Source organism: Psittacula echo (genome assembly GCF_963264785.1).
Source record: "Psittacula echo genome assembly, chromosome: 6".
NCBI lineage: Eukaryota > Metazoa > Chordata > Aves > Psittaciformes > Psittacidae > Psittacula > Psittacula echo.
This window is the reverse complement of record NC_137743.1, coordinates 45,637,920-45,654,655: the sequence shown is the minus strand read 5'-3', so window position 1 is coordinate 45,654,655 and position 16,736 is coordinate 45,637,920. Positions and strand designations below refer to the sequence as shown.

The following is a 16,736-nucleotide window of genomic DNA, read 5'->3' as shown; positions in this document are numbered from 1 at the left end:
GAAGATGATACTGGTGCAGACACCGAGCTATTCAGCACTACACATTGATCATATGCATCAGGTGGGGAAAAAAAATCTGAGGCTCTTCAGTGAGGCCTGAAGAAATTCAGTATTTTCTTATTAGGTAGTTGAAGCCTCTGACCTGCTTGCATATTAGCTAAATTACTGCAAGTAATTTTCTTTCTTGATGAATACTCTTCAGGTTTTGCAGACATTAATGAGAAGAGGAACCCACTGTTGGGTGTCTCCAATGACTACGTTTGAAAAACGAGTATGAAATTCATTTCCATGTGCTCATAGCTATCAGGGACAGTACGACGCTTCTCTGACGACCCTTTTCTTTCCCTTCTTCTTCTACCCGTTCTCCTCAAAGCAATGCTGCTCTTTTAAGCTGATGTTACCTCTGTCAGTAAATCTCCTTGAAGGGCCAGTTCCAGCTGTCCCTACCAGGTAAGACGTTTATGGAACAAACCTGCAAATCCTGCCATCCTTCATGTTTACTCAGGCATTTACACAAGGAGTGAAACAGACTATTTATACAAAATGTTGTTTGTGTTACATGTTTATTGTTATATATGTGCCTCCTGCTGAAGCTATTAATTCTGTTTGGGAAATGCAGCAAATCAGTTATAGTGATACCTGCGGAAGTATTGCCAGCTGCTTCTCACTTTCCAAAACTGCTCCTTCATTCTCTGACTCGAAACCTCTGGAAGATCAGTCTTCACCAAAATATTCTGATGCTACCCAGGAATTTTATTCCCTTATATAGAGGCAGTGACGCATGTAACAAGCTTAACAAAAATATGTTCCCCTTCTAAGGACTTTTATATGACTTAATGCACAGATAACGTCCCTTTGCCTACCAGATGATTTAATTCAATTTTGTACCTTCATCTTCATAGAAGAAGTGTTCTGAAACACTTCATCCTCAAGAAGCATTCTTACTTTACATGGCTAATAAAAAAAGCCAAAAATGATACCTGTGCTCATACCTTGGCATCACTGTATTTTTGGTAGACGGTTAACACTTCTCCACTTTTCTTGAATTCATTTATCTCCATAATTGATTTCACTCTAAAACATTAGTAAGCTACTGTAAAACACCTTTTGAATTGTTAAATGTTATCAGATTGGTGCAGTAGGGTGCTGTATTCCTGCATTGTGCAAGCAGAAGGAAGAACAGTATTTCTTTTTTTCACTTGGGAAAACAGGGAACTTAATTTTTCATAGCTGAATTAGTAGTTTGCAGGGAGGCAGTGCCAAACAGCACAATAACCTGTACATAGCTGTGTATTCAAATCTGCACTTTAAAGGAACATGAACAAACTGCTGTGTTTACATTACAAACTGTCAAGTGAAAGGATATCATATTGGAGATAAACATTCTCTGTTCTTCTCCAAAGCTTGCAAAAACACATAAAACATACAGGTCACCAGATATATAGCTCTGGAGCAAACTCACAGTAATGACATCATACCCACAGGTAATAATTCAAGGAGGATGACGGCAAAAGATTAGAAGGGGGGAATTAATTAAACAGACCTGCTTTGCCACTAGTACTTCCCATTTATAGTAAGCACTCCAAGCATGCCCTCTTAAGGACTCTTCTGAAGTTAACCAGTCTTTCAATCAACTGATGAGTAGGAATTTGTAACTAGATTATTCATGGCTGTTTTGTTCTTAGATATCAGTACACAGCTTTTCACCTTCACCAAATATGGGTGTCCTCCAGCGTAAAAAGCCTGGCAAGGGCAGGTTACTTTTTTAAACCAGAGAGTATAATTTCCTTTGCACAGAAACAGAAGCTTCCACTTGCCCATTAAACATACTGCTCTAAGGGGTATCAGGCCACAGAAGTGCCAGGGGCCACATGAATATTAGGTAGATTAGTGGTGTATCGCCTCTACCTTGCTCTTTTGTAACAGAGAGGGTGAGTTTCCACCCAATCGGCCAAATCCCTTGTTTGCAAATGCATTTATTTTCCTTTCATGAGTAGCACACACCGGGAGCTTTGCTAACATTCAGAGACTTCAGGATGTTTATGACTTTCCAAAGCCTTAAGGCTGTTTTCTACACAGGTAAGAAAACCATACCTTCTGCCTTGGGAGGTCAGATCTTCTCTCCACTGACAACTCAAGTCTTCAATCTATTCTCACACTAACACAATCACAAACTACAGCTTTCAGGAGGACCTCACTAGTATGAGACATGTAGGCTAAGCTCATTAAAAAGCCTGCACCAAGCTCCCTGTTGATGGAACCTTGTAAGTAGTAGGGGAAAAAAAAAAACAACCCCTAATAACATGTTTTTGATTACATGGAAATAAGTGGCTAAATTCTTCTTCAAAGCAGACTCATCCTAGTTATCCTCTGAAGACAAACAAAATTAAGGAATGCAGTAAAAGCTGTGGAAGAAAACAGGATCAAAATCCTATGACACCAGTAGAGTGAAAAAAAATCTTTATCTACGTTGGAGGTGACATCTTGTAAAGATACCTTGGTGACAAAGTCATAGCAAGTCAGAGTTTATACTTAAAGTTGTCCTAATTGAGTGAAAAACTGTCTTGAAATATCTAGTTAAAAAACAAAAAGAACAAAGGCAGGCACTAAGGCAAGACAGAAGGAAAAGATGTAAACCAGCACTAACCATAAAAATAAATCACAATGACACTGCAGAGGAGTGCTGCACTTATGACGAAGATGCCATAGCATTAAGAAGTCAACCTGTCATTCAACTTGCCTGCTCAAACTCTTCCATGTCCACCTCACCATCACCGTTCAGATCAAACATCTTAAAGGCAATTTCAAAATTCCTCTGGGGAGCTACATAAAAAGAAAACAACACAATACAAAACAAACACCAGTTAATGAAGATACAAAAGCTCAATAAAACCAGCACAAGTTCAGAATGACTTTATTCAAATGCAATTTTCTGCAATTCTTCCAATTTTAATATGAAAATACAGTTCTTGAGAACCTCTAACTACAGGATTCATGGAGCTCCTTTTACCAAAGGTCCCAGCAAGGAGGTTGGGAGGAGGAGATGCTTCTTGACCAAAATTTATTACATTTACAGGTAGAAAAAAACCAAGACACCATCTGATATTTCTACTGACAATCAACAGAAGACGATGCTGTAGCAAGAGCTTCATAAAGCAGAACAGCAATTTGGCCAGAGGACATTCCTCCAGCACCGCAGAGCACTCTCCATGCTTTGTGAACCAGCCAGTGGGTGAGGAGCACACATGGACTTTGGGTAATGCTATTCCAGGCTCAGCTCTTGTGTTACAAATTTAAACAAATCATTACCAACTCTGTCTCAGTTCAGTTATGACATTGAGGTAACACACGAGCTGGTGCTCACCAGCTAAGACACACCCGAGGTAGTGTAGTACCTTATTTTTCATTGCATTTAGTTTATGTTGTCATGGCCTATTTAGTCAGAACTCTGCAAAAGTACTGCTTCACAGCCACCCATCACAGCAAAACCACATTTTTTCCGCTGCATCCCACCAAAGAATTTCAGTACGCTTCCAGTTTGGGCTCTGTAACACATCACCATTTAAAGCTACACCACACTGCCATGATTTTTTCTAGATTAAGCTAATATGTAAGAATTTATCTTGCTCTGCTACTTTCAAATATGTACCACCTACAGGAACTTCGGTGTTTGCTGGGATTTCTAGGGAACCCTCTAGGCTATAGCTAGTGCTTAAATTGTAATCTTAAATGAAAATTTAAACTTAGCACCTTTTTTGTGTTCTGAAGATAGCTCTTCCATACCCAAATCTGGCAGGAGCATGTAGATCACTGGTGAATCTCATCCCCCTTTAACATAATCTGTTGCAATCAACTTTGAGTATTTCTTGCAGGTGCTCAAAAAGTAATGAGTTTCTGCAACTGCTCGTGTTAAGGCATCTCCCAGATGGAGGTGGAAGGGAGGATGCAAAGATGAATCACTCAGACAAAAAGAAATTAATATGGAATTAACTGAATTGGATTTTGTACATTAGTTACAGCTTCAACTTAAGGCCAGGAGACTTTTACATCATGTTTTCCCCTTACTATAATAAACTGTAGCGCGTTATCACTAAAAAATTCAGCAAACATTAATGAGATCATATTTTCACTTTCTGCCCTAAACAGATGTGTAACAACATTAAACTCAACGGCAGGAATGGCCTGTAGCTAAACCACTGGATATATAGTCCTGCTGTTATCATCTCTGGATTTCCATTTTCCTCATGCCACATTTTTGGGTTTTAAATTCCAAACACCACACGGATAAGCAATGTCTCCTACAACTCAGGCAATTGCCAGCAGCACATGGTGGGTTATCCCTACACAACCCTGCAGCAGAAGCCCTGCCTCCTCCGCTCAGCTTCTCCATCCTGTCTGCTGGGATGAGACCTTTGCTCACCATTCCTTGTTAATTCTGCATTAGCTGAGCTATAATCAGGGGGAGCGGCTGTGCCCAACACCAACTTCATAATCTCTCCAACGATGCAATCTAATTAAAGGGATTTATATAAAAAGACTCCTCTGTATCCATCCTTCATTTCCAGTGATTAATTCCACAATTATACTGAATAATAAATGCTAAGCACCTTCCAACTACCCTCTTAGTGTTTCTATAACACATCCAATGCTATTCACTTGAATTGCAAGTACTGCATGAAAGCCTGGAAGCAATTTCTTCTTCTTAGCCACAAAATCTAGTGCTGCATGGAAAAAGTTGTTTCCTCTATGAGGAAAAGTAGGAATATGCAGAACTCTCTAACAGATACAAGATACTAGAAAAAGAACAATGCACACATCTAATCTTTCTTCCCCTATTTTCTCTGCCAGGGTACAATGATGCATATTGTGAGACAGGAAAATATTTTACTCCTGTTAAAAATTGGTGTATTTTTTTTGGTGTATTTTTTTTTTGCCGTCCCTTCCCCTTTTTCTTTATGGAAATACATTATACCATGCCCCATTTGTACAGACAGGGTGAACAGAGAAAGTGAGATACTTAACTTATGCCTCCCAAAGTCCATTTCCTTCCTTTCCCTTCTCTAATACACATTTTCAAGAGCAGTTTATCAAACTCCCAGAGGAGAACATCACTTGCGAAATTAAAATGAACAGTTCAGCATCAAAAATCTGCACGGTCAGTATTTTCGAAGGACAGGGAAAGAGAATAGCTTTAAATTGGCAAATTTAATTACTTCAACCCTTTAGCTAGTAAGTGACACAGCCCATTTCTTCCTCTGGTCTGCATATCTAACTCCAATTACTTGTAATGACACTTACATCCAACAAACGTGAATATGAGCCAGGGAAACCAGAGGGCACCTGCTCAGGAGGAAATGTTCATTAAGACGCATGTCCCTGAAAGTATTGGTCCCAAACAAGATGATTTCTGCCTCTCCTCTTGGGCCTGACCTTTCTGCTCAGGATTTACTGGGGAAGAGTCATCCAATGGCAGCTGACTCCCCTTGCCCATCCTGCCCCACTACTCATGGTTACATCAGCCTTTACAACCTCCGTTTTTCTTCTTCCTCTTGTATCTTGTATCTTTCAGAAATTTGCAGACCGTAAGAGCAGCAGATATCAGTTTGCCTAGTTAAACTTAGCCTTCCCCCCACCTTTTATTCTGCCCCCAATTTTACCATTCTTGACTGCAGCGTCTCTAAATTTCCCCACTGCTTCCTTAATGAAAATGCACCAAAATGAATGCAATATTCCTCCTGCAATGGTTATTAAAACCACCTAAAGGACTGCTTGCTTTTGAAACAGTGCAATGCCTGTCTTTACAAAGCAAAACCATTTCTGCACTTTCTCCAAGTGCTTTGCTGCATTTTCATCTCTCTGATTTTGTGAGCTATCTCTTTGCCATGCTTTTTGACATTATTAAGAATCAAGATGTTTCATTGCATCTCATTTCCTTTGGGCAATGAGTCAGGAACTGGTCAGAGCAACTGCAGTTTCTTTTCTAGTTTTATTTCTAGTCTGTAGGTGTTCAGAAGGATATGACTTCCTAATGATTCTTCCACATCATTAACATGAAAACTTGGTACTGGAGCCCACAACAATGCCAACTGATGAGTTACTTACTCCTAGCTTTGAGATATTTGTAACTGTAGCTAAAAAGATCAGGTTGAAATCGTTCCGTAGATCTATAGGTCCATCAGCTCTACACACCAAGTTGCTTTTCAACTAACCAGGGAGTTAGTGCAAAGGACAATTAATATTTTTCTTAACTCATTTGTTCAAATGAAACATTATGGAACAGAAAGGCAATAATAAAAGCAAAAAGCCACACAGTGACATTATGAAGATCACCAACCACAACCAGACAAGCAGATGATAAGCAGCAGCACTGACCACACTGAAAAAAACCTCACTCTATCCATCAGTATAAAGCCCCAGAGAACCTCTGAGGGATTAGATGGGTTGATGAGGCATCTTTAAGTCAGTTATGTCGTTTTCAAGTATTTTCAATTATTCAATGGACCAATTTGTAGCACTCAATTGCTCCTTATTGCCATTTACTCTCACCAGAAGCAATACATTCTTGAAAGACAGTAAATGCTCAATGATGAGAAAAGCCACATTTTACTATTTTTGTGCTCATGCGATCTTTTCCCACCAAGCTCAATACTCACAAAAACTGCCTGTAGAACACCCACCTCCAGCAGAGGTACCGCATTTTAAGAAAACTATTTTTAACACCCTTTTTGAGAATAAACATTGCTCCATTCAGGTGTAGTTGAGAATTTCTTTGACAAAGTAGGGTGGGTTTTGGTGATGTTACCTAAAAGATGTAAAACTTCTGGCTACTCCTTTGAAAACCCTGAAATTTCTCATCTTCTGTTGGGAATTCAAACACAAAACAGCTCAAGCCTCCCACATTGATCTCAAAGCCCAGTAACGCCCCAAGCAACACCAGTGTGGGAAGAAAGATCAAGAATTCGGCTGGGGAGTTATTCTGAGGAAAGTTAGTCACTAGGAATTAAATACCCTATGAATACTTATTTCCCATCTATCTAAAAATTAAGAAAAAATGTACATGCAAAGGCCACAGTACCCTGAAACTAATAAAATGTCTCTTTACAATCAATTACAAATTAACACAGTCCTCTCCTAAAGTACAGACAGATTTTCATCTAGAGAGATGGATGTTCAAGCCTTGCAGCTGTAACCATATTTTTTTCTTTTCCTTTTTAAGGCCACAGCATTAAAAAAAAGCTTACCTTTTCCTCCAGCCAAAGATTAATCAAATTTCCCCTCCCCAGCTCCTTGAGTTAGATGAATCAACATGGTCATTATTCTATCTCACTTTGCACAGCAGCATTTTAGCCAAGAAATGTTTCTGTACCTTTCTGAATTGGAACATTTCTGTCTGACGGAAAGAATCAGGGTCATAGATGAGCTCACCCTTACAAAACCACAGCCTGTAGCCCAGCATCAGTATCTAGTTCATTGTTAGCAACTGCACCAGTAATAGAGAAAGATGATGTGCTTTCACATAATGCATCTTCAAATGCTCTAATTTTATTTATTTTTTTTTTTTTTTTGAAAACAGCTACAGCTTCAGAGGGCACAAACCACCCATGGAATACAGATGGCTGAGCCCCAGCTGCAATATATATGGAGGGAAAAAACCTCACTAAACCGTCCTAATGCCACATGTATTTTCCCTTCAAATTATTCCACTATTTCAGAAAATAAATCCAAATCCCACCAACTTTTTTTTTTTTTTTTGCTGGTCATGCAAGGTAAAAACATCACCACTGCTAACTGTAAGAAAGGCTCTGAACAACCCAGACCAAGAGAAATTAAGCTTGCGTTAGCTCCTCACTCTGAATCCATGCTGAGGGTTCACATGTTTAAACCCAGACACATGGATTCAAGCTCTACTTGAGTACCAAGCTCCAAGGTTACTGAGCTGCACATGCCCACACTGCCACCAGAGACAGTGTCAGGTGCTCAACAGAAGACAAATAAGGGGTTAACTAGTACAGTTGACAGATAAAATCCAAAATAAACTGCCATCTTGTACAGAAGAACATGGATCAGACACAGGCATAAGGAACAACTGAAGGATCAGCAATGTGAAGAAGTGCTCTGATCCACCCTTTGGAAAGTTGTCCCATGACAGTTTGCTACCTCCAGATACAGAAATTCATGCCAAGCATGCAGTACATTTTTCCTTGGAGTGATGTCCCAGACAATGCCATTTTTCATCTTCCTTCTACTTGAACAATAAAGAAATTAAAGAAAAAATACTATTGCTGTTTCACTTTTTTATTTTGCTTGTTAGCTTATGAACCAAAGAGACTGCGTAATTTTAACACCAAATTTTGTATTTTGTTTTTAACATCAAATATACGCCTCAGTTTCAGAGATCTGAGAGAATGTGACAGTGCCTCAGCTGGCGTACAAGACTTACCTTTCAACAGCTTCTCAGCAGTTACCACATGACTTGTATAACACTGCTGAAAATCAAGATTCTCTCTTAAATGACTCCCTGAAATAAGGACCTGGAAAAAAACTGTAGAAATGGCAGCTCCAGACAAAGGTCATTAGAAGCTGCATCCTCCAGAGAAACCCTGGAGAAACAGGACACCTCAAACATGTGCAGGCTCTGGGATATGGCTACTCTATTTCCTAGTTCTATAATTCTGGAACGTCAATCAGGCTACAAATTGCTACATGCACAGTAGTCCTTTCCCACTGCAAATTTACTGTTCTCTGCGATACAGGAGGTTGGTGGAGATCCATCAGCCCACCACACCACGCAAATGCAAGGGGTGAAGAGCTGAACAGACAAAGACTGCAGGCAGAGAGGGTGGTAGAGCATCCTATTCCCTAACACTGGTTTTCAAGCCAGAGAGGTCCAGCTCTGCTTGGGAAGATCTCAAACTTCTAATTCCAAGAAATCTGTCCAGTTTCTGTCCTTCAGCACGGCTACCAGCCCATGGCAGAAGTGGGATGCTGAGCCAGACAGCCCTCGGTCTGACATGAAGCAACCACACTTACATTTAGAAGTTGGGACATGCCTTGGAAGAGGATTTCAGTGCTGCTCAGATACATCTCAGAAATCCCACACAGTGACTGAGCTGGCAGAAAGGTACTGAAGACATCCCTGCACCATACAGTGCAGCTGAGATGGACCCATATATATGCATGTAGGTAAAAAGAAGGTCTTGAAAGTTTCAAGATAAAATTAACATGAACAGCACCACCAAAAAAGAAAAAGTCCTACAAACTCAAAGCAACCTTATAATTTCTTTTCTTGTAGAAACAAGCCCTATGGCACTTACTGCTGCTTCACAGGATTAAAACACCATTTGCAAGATAACAGGTCTCACCTGTGGCAGGGAATGAGGCTGAAGACATTTGTGTCAGCCAGCAATACATACTCAAAAGGGCCATAATGCAAACAGACCCTCGAGATCACATCACCTGCATGCAGCAGTGTGGGAGCACATGTAGTGCCAACTCCATTGCATGGACCTGCACAGTGCTCAGTATTTGGCCAGAAAATAATTTCCAGAGCTAGATGGCTCGGGATATATTTCCTACACAGGGGAAAGAAAACAACAACAACAACAACAACAAAAAAAAGAGTGAATCTATCCTATGCAAGAGGCTTCTTGCAGGCTGGTACTCATAAGGGATGGCAACATGTCATACTCTAGAAAGAATCCACAGAAGAACGAAAAAGGACCTGGATGGAAGTCTGCTCCAAAAGTCCTGGCAAGAAAGTAATTACTTTGGCTAGAGCCAACCCTCCTTCCAGGGCTGGGACAGTCCAGTGACAGTCCAATTATGGAAACAATGCCAACTTACTCTTTTAATGCCCAGCTCCCTTTGGTACCTGTTAATCAAGTAGGCGTTAGCAAGCCTGGACAATGGACCACATTTGCTCTGAGACTGATGACAGAAAAGCTCTTTCTCTCCTTTCTCCACCTGTTCTGCAAGTTCAAAAGCAAAAACTTCTTTAGTCAGAGAAGCGGTATCTTTGCTTTCCTATGACATTTGAAGGACCCTGAGGAAATGCCATCAACATTTTGCTTATCCCATATTTTGCTCATCTTTCTACCTCTTCCCCAAGAAACAAGGAGTGACTGAAGCAACAGAAACCATAAGGTATCTTTAAGGCTGATCAGTTCTCACTGCCTTTAATAGAAAGGTGTCTTTTTGAAGCTGCTAAATACTATTTTATTAGTTGTTTCAAAAATACATTTTCACAGAAACACAGCAACTGACAAGAACAGACAGTGCTAGAGTGAAAAATCACTTGTAAATAAGATATGGTGACAGACTTAATTTTCTGTGCAATATGCAAACAGCTCTCTGTGAGGAACATACAGATGAAGCCTCCAGCCCTTTCTTCTCCTCTCCCCTCTCTGGCAGCTGCCACGTGGTCCATGTTTCAGAGACTACAATTGAAGTGAGCTTCAGCTCAAGCTGCAAAAACCAATTAAATGGAAAGCTTTGGGAAAATCTCTCAAAGCCCAGCAGTGCTTTTGGCAGATGCAGGGAGACGGGCAGGAGCCATCTCAGCAGGCTTGCTGGGCACAACCCTCCCAAGGAGCATGGTAACACAGAGCCCTTTGGGATGAGGCCTTGGGTGGCATGGTTTAGTGTGGGGTATCCCTGCCCATGGCAGGGGGGTTGGAACTAGATGATCTTAAGGTCCTTTCTAACCCTAACTATTCTACGATTCTATGATTCTATCAGGTTTGAGTTCAGTAAGCCAAATCAGAACATGACTGATTTCCACCTATAATTTCTGAGCACAGAGCAGGGGAGTACTTCTCCCTGCTGCCTCCCACCTCCAGAGCTGATCTCACACTCCCCCTTCTGATTATCCTGCTTCAGTCCTCAATACACCACCTTCCTTTCTCAACAATTAGTGACTTTTAGCTATTTGATGCAATCTACAGCTCAATCTTATCCAGATACCTCCTTCATGTTCCAGTTATTTAAGCAAAAAAGCGAGAAAAATAACTGTCAGGTTGAAGATGTATTTTCCTCATTCCCTTTTATTTCCCAGAGAAAAAAACCCCAAAAACCCATAAACTAGAGTACTCCTGGAAGGTAGTGCTTAGTAGTAGGAGAGTAATCCGGTGTGGCATAACAGTGTATTTTCTATCTAGCCACAGGGCAAGGTTTGTTTGGGAGCTTTATTTTTATAAAAGCAAATACTTTAAAAATGAAATCAAAACTCTTTCTCTGGGGAATTGCTGTTTGACAGTAGGCTCCAGAAACATTCCTCCATCTTCAGTAACCCTTCAGCAAACTCCCAAAATACCTACCAGTTAGCCTAAGAGTCCCAGAATACTTTTCTTGCCTTTTTGTGGGTTTTCTTTTTGAAAGCTCCTTCCTTGCACACCCTTCACACCATTCCTCAAAGTACACACCACTCAGTTCTTTCCCCTCTCATTAGTTTGATTCCCCAGTAATTGTGAACATGTTTAAAAGCCCAAGAACAAGAGGAGAAAAACTTGTCCCTCCTGCGCAGCCCTCCAGACCAGGGCTGGCTGCTACTCTAACACTTTTATTCTCAGAACAAAGAAATTAAACCAAAGCAAGAACAATTTCTCTTACTGCTGCCTGTGGAAGGACTTGAAAATAATTCAGCATCCTGAATACTTGATTAGGGGGCTGCTCACCACCAGCACAGCCATAAAGCCAAGGGCACAAGCATTTTCTAAACCACATTGAGTAATGCAATACTACAGGCTTGGGAGTTCATTGTCACTTGTGACTCAGATGAGAACCCTCGTTACACAAGTGAAAATACCTTAGATAATTTCAGCACAGGCTAAAGTGGTGTAGGAAAGGAACAGCCAAAGTCTGAGGAGTCAGGTCTGAGACTCTGTCAAAAAATAAAAAAAAAAAAAAAAACAAACCCAAAACAAGGGGTGTAGATTGAAATCCTACAACAAATTCCATGCCTTGAACTAGCTTGATCTCTTAGCGTTTGTTTTCACAACATGAAGGTCACACACGTCTTCCCCTACCATGTCCATTTGCCAAGAAACAAGACCTTGAACCTTGCTTCTTCCTGGTAACAGATCCTCAGTAAATGAAGAGCTACCTCTCATTTGTCCATGTTACAGTAAGCAAGAGCACAGGGAAAAAAAATAAAGCACCTGTTGCTTTTACAAAACCTAAGTGAATTACCCAGCTGAGTCCCTTGAACAGCACAGGGCAATGAGGGTCTATAGTAAACCAGGAAGTGTTCTGCATGTTAAGTCCTACAATAAGGTCACCATGAAACAGATACTTACAAGATTAGATGGCCAAGTTTTGTCTTCTTTTTTTTTTTAAAAAAAAGTCTGAAAATAAAATGTCTCAAGTTCATTTGGACAGTGGTATATAAACCATTACCCCACACTTTCTAACACGGCTGAAAAATAACTAGTTTCTGTGGGCACTGTGATGCAGCACTTTCCAAGCAGCTACAGAAGCCCTGCAAATGAGATTTTGAGCTTGCTTTTTTCCCCATGAAGAAAGTCTAGAAATGCTGTTTGACATTACCAAAGGCTTCAGTTTCACTGTTTCTTGCCAACAAAGCAAACTTTTAAGTGTCAGCAGTTCAAGTGCAGAAGACTTTGCTGAAACAGATTAGCAGATCACAGAAATATCACAAATGCAGGTCAAGAGCAGCAGGGTGAAAAGACAGAAGGTATCTAATGATACTTGTTGAAATGTAAACAGCTTAATTTGTCTTCACATCAGATTACATCATGCACAAGCCTGAGCTTACCCAAGTGAAAATACAACTGGAGAAGAGAGTTTGAACAGATTGGTAACCAGTGAAGAGCTGGAAAGCAGTATTCATCCAAATACAAGAATATAATACAAACACAACTCAAGAACACATCTTCATTTACAGTTTTGAACAGCAGGTCAAATGACTGATTAAAAAAAAAATTGCCACATTTGAAAACAAGAAATCTTCAGAAGTCATCAATCTGCTTATATTTCTGAACCACTCGAAGCTAAGTCTAAACCAGATGAAGCAATGGCAACTATTCATTCAGCCTGCATTTCAGGCAATCAAGAATTCCTTTTAAGGAAATGTATGTAGACAACAATAGAAAACTCATTGCCTGTAAACCTTCAAAACTTAAAAAAGCAGTAACTGAAGAGGAAAAAAAACACTGTACTTACTGGAAAGGACCGTTGTGAGGAAGATGTAGTCAGAAAAAGAAATGAGTCCACATTCTCCAAGTGCATAAAATATGCTGTCCTCATCGGCAAACTTCTCTCGCTCCTGCGATAATTTCTATTTATTCATCCGACCCACACCCCAGAAAGAAAAAATAAAGCAATTGATTAAATAGAGAAATGGAAGGCTTTATTTGTATCCTTTCCACCAACAAACCATTCTACGTACACACAACCCTACTATCTCCATTCATATTCAGTGGACCTTTTCCAGCCTTCAAATCTGTCAGAAATGCTCTGCAAAGATCAGTGCTTCTCCATCCCAATGAGGGATAAGGAACGGCACAATATTAATGAGTTGGTTTAGCCTAGCTGAAATACAGATAAAAAACCCTGTATCTATTTTGCTTAAAATTGTCTGAATCATTGAGATTGTTACAAAAATCAGATTTCTTAAGATAGGATTAAAAAAGGACATTATTGTATTTCACTAATAGCACTGCAGTTACATTCTGTTGTTGCAGTAGCCAAGAAAGAACTATTTCACATTAATATAAAGTATGATTAAAGTTATCACAAACACATGATTCAGGAGTGGGTTTAGCAGGCTCATTAGGAAGACCAGGAGCGATACCATCTTTATCTCTCTCTTTCTCCAGCTATTTTTCAACATGTTCTTTTAATAGAAAATTGCACGTTTTATCAGCTCATACCCCTTACTAAGCCAAAAATCCAAGTCCTTTTGATCTGCAGAGCCTTCAAAGACTGAAAAAGATCCATAACATTGTTAGGAAATCCACACTGGTGACCCATTTTAAGAACACAGCAGGAGAAGGCACACACACACAAAGGAAAATGAAATTAACATATAGGAGAGTAGGCATGGATGAGGTTATTCCACAGAAACCAGGTCATGCAAGCACACAAGCATGGTGAAAGCAAGGCTGAATTTAGGAATGGTTTTAGGAAAAACCATCAACAAACACCACCACACAAGGGGCCAGCTACAAAACTGTCCCCCACTGTTACCTCTGTCTAGCGGAGATCCCATCATATACAAGATAAAGGAAAGAAAACTGGTTAACCAACAATAAAATAAGCAGGCAAACATAATATCAAGTCAAATGGTTAGACTTGCGAAGAGCAAGAAAGTTTTGAAGCACCACATTGTTGTTTTGACTGGGTGCAGCTAAGAAGCCCAAGTAGACATCCCAGCAAGAGTTAGCACATAGCCTTTCCAGGTCAGAGTCACTCTGCAGCTGATGTCTCTCATCCACCTCAAGTTTTGTTGGGTTTGGTTTTCTTTTCTTTTGAGAGAACTCACCATTGTATGTGACTGCAGAGTGGGGATGAGCTCAGCTAATAATTTAGATGAAAATTTAACCCGTATCTGGCTCGGAAACCACAAGAAAAGAGACAAAAATAATCATACAGATCACAAAAAAATACAGATTCCAGGGAAGAAAGTTCAGCTTTACTGATCAAATATAAATCTCCCAGTAGCTCTGCCTTTACTATCTGCAGAGTGTCAGGAATTTAATAAGAGGCGAACCACTAACAGCAGACAACACACTAATGGCATTCATTCCATGCAAAATAACTGCTATTTATGCCTACAGAATACGAGGCCAAAGTATCATTTACTGAAATGTTTTTGCTTCCTTTCCCATCGAGACAGATCCGAAGCAAAATTACACTTATGCCTATGCTAAGGACAAACAAACAACGCCTGGTTTTCCCTTAAACCAAAGGAAGAATTTGTGGAAAAAGCAGTTTTCTGCTGCGGGTGGCACTGCCACCAGCATCTCACCTGCTCCTGTGATTTATTCCCTCTTCCAATTGCCTGTCATTAGCAGCACTCATCGTAAACTAGCTACTAGCATCCTATTTTACCTGCTCGAAAGATTCCATGAAAAGTTCCAGAGGTTGGTGTATTAATTTTTATAGGTTTCTTTTCTGTACTTAAAATTTATAGTCGGCAGCAAACAGCTCAAAATATTCATCATAAGCTGAAAATCACATCCCACATCCATAGACTAACAATAAAAAAAAGATATTAAGTTCGTTGCTCTCTAAAATAAAAAATAAAAAAATAAAAAGTGCAGACAGATGGGAGAAAGAAGCATTTACTCATTGGCATCTCACTTTGAGAAAACAAAGTAAAACATTTTAAACAAGCAGCTACTTGTCAGAAACCTGGGGAAGGAGAACATACACTGGCTATGGTGCTCACCCTGCCCGCAGCTAGCAGGAAAGGGAACTTCTCCAACTGATCTTAACAGGGAAAAAATAACAACTGACCCGATCAATGAGATTTTCAGGCTCCCACCAGTAGGAAGGTAGAAGGTTTTTTAGAAAAATAATTAAAAAATCACAACTCTCCCATTTATTTACTTCTGGCACACTATTTTGTTCTGGTGTGTTTGACTGCTTTCCAAAAAGTACGTGGGAAGCTTGCCCCGCTACGTGAAAGGCTGAAAGCATCCTCCTCAGGGGTTTTTCCCCACCATTAAACATTATATTCTACAGAATTACATTACAACCCTAGGAAAAAAAAACAAAAACCTAAACAAAAACAAACCAACCAACCAACCCAGCCACTACAAAAAAAACACAACAAAAACCAAACTCAAACAGCAAAAAAACCCCACCACAAACTACCTCCTTCACAAAGCACAATGTAGAGTGTTGTGATCCCTTAAATTTCAAGGTGGAAAAACCTGAAGTCCTCACTAACATCTAAAACCACTATCTATAGACCTCAAGCTTCTTTTCCACAGTCTAGTTTCCTTGCATCATACTCTACCATCCCTTCTAGCCAGGAAGGAAATGCACAAGATCAGTAAATGTAGGGAAATATCCCCTTCCAAGCTTCCATCCCCCTTTAGAGACGGCATCTTCACAAATCCGTTATCCACAGAATTTCAGGACAACCTTCACATTTCACACCTTTTTGTACCTGAAGGCATGCTAATTCTCAAAGTGTTCAGTTAAAAGTCAAATGTCTTCCACTTCAGCCTTTTTCTCTATGTTAAATCCATTCCCAAAAACAGAATAATTGGTTAAAATCATTCGGCACGCCCAAAAAGACATTTAAAACTGAGCATTCACGAGTGAGCCAGCCACAGGGAACAGTTTACAATTGTGATGTATTTTCCAACCAAGCAGTAGATTCATATTAAACAAGCACACAAACAAGCAAACATCCAAATTAACATGTAAAAAGAAAGCAAAATCCAAATATACCATTGCTTTTGGCACAAGCATGGCTGTGTAAGTTGAGTGAAAAGCCACTAGTCCAGTCTCAGTGGAATAAAACTTTTTACATTCAGGCAGATTATCATACAATACCAGACATAAACAACTGGTGAAAAAAAAGACAATGCAACTGCATTTCAAAATATGAAGCTTGCTTTGCCCTTTCCTCAGGACAAACTCAGGCTCCAATCCCACCAAACAGCATCACGTAGGCTGAACATATCAGTAACAGCAATCAACCTCCCCCAAACCCATGAGCTGTAAGAAAGTTGCATGCCATATGCACACAGCTCCCCAGACTT

The 16,736-nt window shown here is 40.0% G+C and overlaps 1 protein-coding gene across 5 annotated transcripts in view; it reads right to left on the bottom strand.

The window, feature by feature from the left end:
• The window catches only part of MICU1 (mitochondrial calcium uptake 1), a gene marked incomplete at its 3' end in the record, with an annotated part of 112,481 nt that overhangs the window by 38,449 nt on the left and 57,296 nt on the right, over window positions 1-16,736 (bottom strand). For 4 of the 5 annotated variants that reach the window (XM_080622123.1, XM_080622122.1, XM_080622125.1 and 1 more), the window contains 2 exons: window positions 13,180-13,294; window positions 2,741-2,823 (listed from right to left, as the gene is read on the bottom strand). In XM_080622123.1, coding sequence (XP_080478249.1) covers window positions 2,741-2,823; window positions 13,180-13,294 — 198 coding nt within the window. Of the gene's footprint in view, window positions 1-2,740; window positions 2,824-13,179; window positions 13,295-14,500; window positions 14,567-16,736 lie in introns of all 5 variants that reach the window. The other variant, XM_080622126.1, reaches the window with a different exon arrangement.